Source organism: Pteropus vampyrus, unplaced genomic scaffold (genome assembly GCF_000151845.1).
Source record: "Pteropus vampyrus isolate Shadow unplaced genomic scaffold, Pvam_2.0 Scaffold384, whole genome shotgun sequence".
Taxonomy (NCBI): Eukaryota; Metazoa; Chordata; class Mammalia; order Chiroptera; family Pteropodidae; genus Pteropus; species Pteropus vampyrus.
Window position 1 is genome coordinate 1591121 of NW_011889165.1, and position 6922 is coordinate 1598042.

The following is a 6922-nucleotide window of genomic DNA, read 5'->3' on the forward strand; positions in this document are numbered from 1 at the left end:
TGTGACCACATCAAGGTTGAGACAGAAACACGGAGTGAACAGCAGGTGGAATCACTCAAATGAACAGAGGTCCTACAGCTAGAGAGAGAAATAAGAAGTCATCCTGCAACAGGACAGAGGCTATGGCTGTGGCAGCTGGAAGCTGCAGATGCCTCTTAGAGGGGCTGTGTCCACGAGCAGACTTTCCCACTGACGGACCTGCTCGCTCTGAGCCTCAGTGCCAGGTAGGCTGCTCGGGGGTCACCGGGGACTTATGGGGGGATGCTGAGTTGTCAGAGCAGGGGCCAGAGGCGAGGCTTTCTACTGGGCGGAAGTGCTGGCAGTGTCCACTGTTCCTCTGTTGAGACATCATCAAACTGGATAACAGAGGTCGCTCTGCCCAGAGGATTCCCTGAAACTCTACCTCCCCTACTCACAGCCCCACCCTGGAGAGTCCAGTGCTCCTTGCTGAGCAGAGCCAAGACTCACACTGGTGGCAGCTGATCTCGTTTTCTGGCATGGCTTCCTGAGGCATCTGTAAGCACAGCATCTGTGGATTGCTTGCTGAATCTTAACAGGTGGCCCCAGAGGGGCACAGGCTGGGGCTAAACTTGACCTGCAGCTGAACCCCTCTCAGGACTGTGCTGCTGGACACCTACTACACAAAGCCACACTAATAAGACCGGGAGACTCAGGAGCTCTGATTAGTACATAGAAATGGACACAGAAAGGCAGCCAAAATGGGAAAACAAAGAAGCAGAAATCATATGAAAGAACAGAGATCAAGAAAAAATGGAGTCAAGCAATCTAACATGCAGAGTTCAAAACACTGGTTATAAAGATGCTCAATAAAATTAAGGGAAGTGTAGATGAACTTAACGATAACTTTAACAAAGAGATAAAAAACATAAAATAGAAATGGAAATTATAAAAGGGAACCAGTCAGAAATTAAGGACACATTCCCTGAGATGAAGAGTATATTAAAGAGAATCTGAACAGAGTGGAGGAAGAGGATCAAAACACCGATATAGAGGATGGGGAAGGATACCCAACCAGAACAGCAAGAAAAAAGTGACCAAGAATAATTTAAGGAGCCTATGGGACCAAAATAAGGGTTATAACATCTGTGTCATAGGGGTACCTGAAGAGGGAGAACAAGAAGTTAAATATATATGTGAAGAAATAATGATGGAAAACTTCCCTAACCTGGTGAAGGAAATAGACATATAACCCCAGGAAGCTCAGAGAGTCTTCCCAAAAAGTGAACCCAAAGAAGACCACACCAAGATATGTCATAATTAAAATGCCAAAGGTCAAATACAAAGAGAGACTCTTAAAAGCAGCAAGAGAAAAGCAATGAGCTACCTACAAGGGAGCTCCCATAAGACTGGCAGCTGATTTCTCAAAAAAAACTTTGCAGGACAGAAGGGCTTGGCACAAAATATTCAAAGCATTGAAAACCCAGGATATGCAAAGCTATCGTTTAGAGTCAAAGGACATTTAAAGAGCTTTCCAGACAAAAATAAACTAAAGTAATTCATCGACACTAAGCCAGTTAGAGGGACTTCTTTAAGAAGAAAAAACATGTATCAAAAACATGAATAAAGAATGGTAATAACATTATTTATCAACAAGTACCTCAAATGGAAAAGAATTAAGGGCTCCAACCAAAAGGCAGAGTGGCTGAATGGATAAGAAACAAGACCCCTACATATGCTACCTGCAAGAGACTCATTTCCAATTAAAAGACACACAGGCTAAAAGGAAGGGGATGGAAAAAGATATTGCCTTGATAACCTAGAGATAATTGTGCTGAATGAAGTCAGTCAGATAAAGACAAATACCTCGTGATTTCACATACATGTAGAATCTAAAGAACAAAATAAACAACAACAACAAAAAAAACAGAAACAAACTCAGAGATATAGAGAATATTTTCAGGGCTACTAGATGGGTAGGAGTTGGGGTGGGGGTTGGTGAAAAAGGGCAAAGAGATTAAGAAGTACAAATGGATAGATACAAAATAGTCATGGAGATATAAAGTGTCGCATAAGGAAAACAGTCAACAATGTTGTGAAAAATATATAAGGGGGAAGAGGGGTACCTGATTTAGTGGGGTGACCACTTCATGAGTTATATAGATCTCTAATCACTATGCTGTGCAATTGAAACTAATAAATTATTGTATGCCAACTATAATTGAAAAAAACTCATTGAACTATACAATGTAAATATGAGCAATTAACTGTCTATTATACTTCAATAAAGCTGGGGAAAAAAGGTAACTGTGTGAGGTGAGGTGATGGAGGTATTAACTAACCTTACTGTGATAACCATTTTGCAATATATTCATATATCATATCATCACACTGTACATCTTAAACTTACACAATATTATATGTCAATCACATCTCATTAAAGCTGGGAAAAGGTTTTTTTAAATGTTTAAATGGTCTAGTTGGCAATAAACTGAATATTCAAATGAAATCTTAAGATAGCATATTTTAAAAAATGGTTAACATAGTAAATTGTTACGTATATTTTATCACGATAAATAAAGTGTATCTGAGAGAATATGTCATTCCACAACATATATGCAGTTTCACTGAATCCTTGTCAGTACTGGCAAGTGCTTTATTTTAAACTACTTGTGACAGAACTATGTATAAACAAAATTATTTATAAAAAGATCAACCAGGTAGCACCATGGATATATGAGGACAGAACCTTATCAGAATTCCTAAGTACCTCGAAAGTCTACTTCTGATTTTAAAAAAGACCCATCAAGTTGGGTTTTTTTGCTTGCTTGTTTTGTGTACATTGTTACCCTTTATCCATTACCTTTGGCAATCAAGACACAGTGTGGTCATGCAGGCAGGGCAATTCAAGACAGCATCACTATTTGGAACTGGCTGCTGTTGCTGATGCGGCCTCTGTATTCCAAAACCATGGTAGCTAGAACAAAAAAAGAAAGGAGAGCGGGCACATTAAAGCCAGATCCTCATTTCTAATGCTAATCTCCAATGAAAAGTAACCAATAATCCTTAGAAAAATGGTTGACTCTAGGAATAGGACATACAAGATGAACCTAGAGCATCTTGTAGTGCCAAAAAGTAAGAAAGTGCTAAAAAAAAAAACAACAACAAAAAAAACACCAATGCAGTAGGTATGTCAAAGGGGCACAGGAGTCAACTGAAAGCATTCCTAGTGGCCAAAGCTTAAACAATTAGATCAACAAAATAAAATAATATTGGATTATAACTCAAAGTATAAATAAATACTCATGAGTCCATGGTCATATTAATGACTGAATAAATAAATAAATGAGGGAGAATAAATAAATCTCTAATTCCGAAGAATTACAAATAATTTACGAAGATACTCTCCCCTCTTAACTTCAGACTCCTTAAGTCTGGGCTGCACATAGTGACTTCCTTCCAAAAAGTACAGTATGGAAAGGGGGGGGCGGGGGGAGAGAAAAAAGACTGAGTTTAGAGAAACCGGACAAACACCACCTCACCATGGTGATCGAAGTAAATGTTAACAGTAGTAAATCATGTTGATGGTATGTGGTTGTGCCCTTGGCATTATGTGATGAAAATGGCACTTTGCCTCTTTGGTCTTCCTCCCAAAAACCTATAATCCCAGTCTAGTCATGAGAAAAACATCAGGCAAATTCCAAATAAATGGGGCCTCCTACAATATACAGTCATGCACTGCATAACAATGCTTTGGTCAATGACAGATGGCATATACAAATGGTAGTCCCGTAAGATTATAATGGAGCTGAAAAACTCCTATAGCCTAGTGAAGTCGCAGCCATGGTAACATCGTAGAGCAATGCATTACTCACATATTTGTGGTGATGCTGGTGTAAACAAACCTACTGCACTGCCAACCATATAAAAGGATAGCATGCACAATTATTACAGTATATAATACTTGATAATTATAATAAATAACTATGTTATTGGGTTATGTATTTACTCTATCTACTTTTCACCATATTTTAGAGTACACTCTACTTATAAAAAGTTTGCTATAAAATAATGTGCTGTGTTATGCCAGCAACAGCCTCACACATCTCAAGTTTACCAAGTCTCTTTACTGCATCATTTTCTCATGTGTGATTTAATCTCGTGTTGTTTTATAATTTAGTGTAGCCTTCTGTATAGTGTTTATAAAGTCTACAGTAGTATGTGTATGCAGCAATGTCCTAGGTCTCCGCATTCACTCACTACTCAATCACTGACTCAGCCAGACCAACCTCCAGTCCTGCAAGCCCCATACATGCCCTATACAAGTGTACCATTTTTTCCTTTTTATACCATATTTTTACTGTATCTTTTCTATATTAAGGTATGTTTAGATATATGAATACTTACTACAGTGTTATAATTGCTTACAGTATCCAGTATAGTAATGTGCTTTACAGGTTTGCAGCCTAGAAGCAACAGCCTCTATCAGACAGCCTAAGTGTGTAGTAGGCTGTACCATCTAGGTGTGTGTAAGTGCACTCTATGATGTTTGCACTGAATGAAATCACTTAATGACGGATTTCTCAGAACACAACCCCACTGTTAAGCAGTGCATGACTGTACCTGCTCCTCAAAACTATTACGGTCATCAAAAGCAAGGAAAGTCTGAGGAACTGTCACAGCCAATAAGAGCCTAAGGAGACATGACAACTAAATATAACATGGTATCCTGGATAGGCTCTAGAAATAGAAAATGATCATTAGGTAAAAATTAAGAAAATCTGAATTAAGTATAAACTTTAGTAATACTAATATATCAATACTAGTTCATTAATTATAACAAATGTTAATAAAAAACACTAATAATAGGGGAAACTGTGTGTGTGTGGTGGTGGTGGTGTCATTGGGGTGGAGTACGTGAGAACCTTCTGTATTATTGGCTAAATTTTTCTGTAAATCTGAAACTATTCTAAAAAATAAAGTCTATTAACTTAAAAAAAAACAAACAGTAAAGCTACATTTAAAAAGCATGTAAGTTCTAACTGCCTAAGGATTTTTGTTCTGTTTCTTGTTGTATTTCAAGAGTCAAGAACAGTGTCTGGCATACAGTAAGTGCTCAATAAATATTTGCTAACTAACAGAATAAAGCAAAAATCTACTTACGAAGGTATTACAGTATAAAAGTATATATTTCTAAAAGGGGCTTTCAGTAAACTCCTGAAAACTGAACAACAAAAGGCAAATCTTTTGGCATTACTTTCTAAACTCTTTAAATGTTTGTGGGGAAAAAACACCTAAAACATGTGGTACAAATTTTATAATTGTTATTAAATACCTCCAATGTTTAGCAAATTTCAAAAACCAAACCCCAAGAAAGTAACTTATTCATTCATTCAATAGATACTTACTATAAGATACTTGGGATACAGCATTGAAGAAGATCACTATCCTCGTGGTGCTTAAAATGTAGTGAATTCATTATTTGAGGCTGATTTCTGTGGTCTTAAAGGGCAACTACTGCTTGATGCAGGAATGTGAATAAGTCAATAAAATGTTATTTCTTCTCAAAATTATATAACGATGAAAATATATTCCATCTTACTTCACTGACAAATTCTGTCACTAGAATCAGGAGCTAGACTGTCAGCTCCATGACTATCTCAATATCACTCATAGCACTTAAAATGTTCATTCCACACCATGGATTATCAAAAAGTATTCATTAAACAAATGCGAGGGACAGTTGAAGGAAGTGGTGAAACTGGGAGAAGACGACAAAGTGAGAGAGTGGTATATAAAGACTGGTGTATAAAGACTCACACAACATCAAAATCCTCCTGGACTTAAAAAATATAGATTCCTAGACTCCACCTTAGCTGAATCACGTTCCCACTAGAGTAGGACTCAAGAGTTTGCCTTTCATTCTCCCCAGGAGACTCTGAAGCATAGCCAGGCTAGGGAAGCACAGGGTAATAGTGGTAAGTTGCCTAGCTTTTAGTTTAATGACATATTGGCCTTCATAAACTCAAATTTGAAAATCAGTATGAAGTTTCCTCTTGGGATGATGAAAATAGTTTGAAATTAAGTAGAAGTGGTGGTCGCACAACACTGTAATTATACTAAATGCCACTGAATTGTTCACTTTAAAATGGCTAATTCTGTTATGTGAATTTCATCTCAATGTTTTAAAATCCAATTTGTAAATAGGTAAAAAGAACAATTCGAATGCAAAACATAACATCTACTCTTCATCCACATAAATTCTTAATCTCCAACTAGTTTTATGTCTATTTGAAAAAATTCAGTTTTATTTCTTGAATGTGCAGACTACGAGAGTTTAAATTCAACAGTTTTTGAAAAACAACTGACTGAAATTTGCTGGTTATTTTCAAAATAAACTAAGCAGTTTTTTAAATTTCTTTATGTATGTCTATATAAACATATACACATACATTCAAAATGTGAATGTAGTGAAAATCATCTTTTAATCATTTTCTCTAAAGATTCTATATATTAAAGTTCTTACCCTCTTCTCTGTGCATCAACCCAGGCCTGATCTCTGTTATCTTTTTCAGGATCATATAGTAATTCATCATTTGTTGGAATCCTGTGTCGTTTCTTCTTTTTTTTCTTGGTTACCTGTGCTAATTTTGAAAATGTTAAGGATGTGGCTAAGTATCATGTGTAAAGTTCACACCTCTTTAATACAGAATAAAGAATCCCATTTTTATTTATATTTTCCTAAAAAAAAAAAGTTTATTCTTCTAAGTAAATTTCCTGTCCAATTAACAAGGCATTAAAATGAAGAATGACAGAGGAAGCAAAAACTGTCACTTCACTGAAAACTTAAATAAGAGCTTAAATAATGAAAATTCAGAGTCCACTCAGATGCCACTCAGAACAAACTAAGAATAGTAACTATTATTGATGTCTAAATTCTCTAAAAGTTCCCATATAGAAAATG

At 36.4% G+C, this 6922-nt stretch overlaps 1 protein-coding gene across 2 annotated transcripts in view; it reads right to left on the reverse strand.

The window, feature by feature from the left end:
* EAPP (E2F associated phosphoprotein) overlaps positions 1-6922 on the reverse strand; it is a 12254-nt gene that overhangs the window by 3035 nt on the left and 2297 nt on the right. Inside the window, exons 3-5 of one of the 2 annotated variants that reach the window (XM_023523220.1) lie at positions 6485-6602; positions 5367-5416; positions 2822-2935 (exon numbers count right to left, since the gene is read on the reverse strand). In XM_023523220.1, coding sequence (XP_023378988.1) covers positions 2865-2935; positions 5367-5416; positions 6485-6602 — 239 coding nt within the window. In that variant the 3' untranslated portion in view covers positions 2822-2864. The remainder of the gene's footprint in view (positions 1-2821; positions 2936-5366; positions 5417-6484; positions 6603-6922) is intronic. The other variant, XM_023523219.1, reaches the window with a different exon arrangement.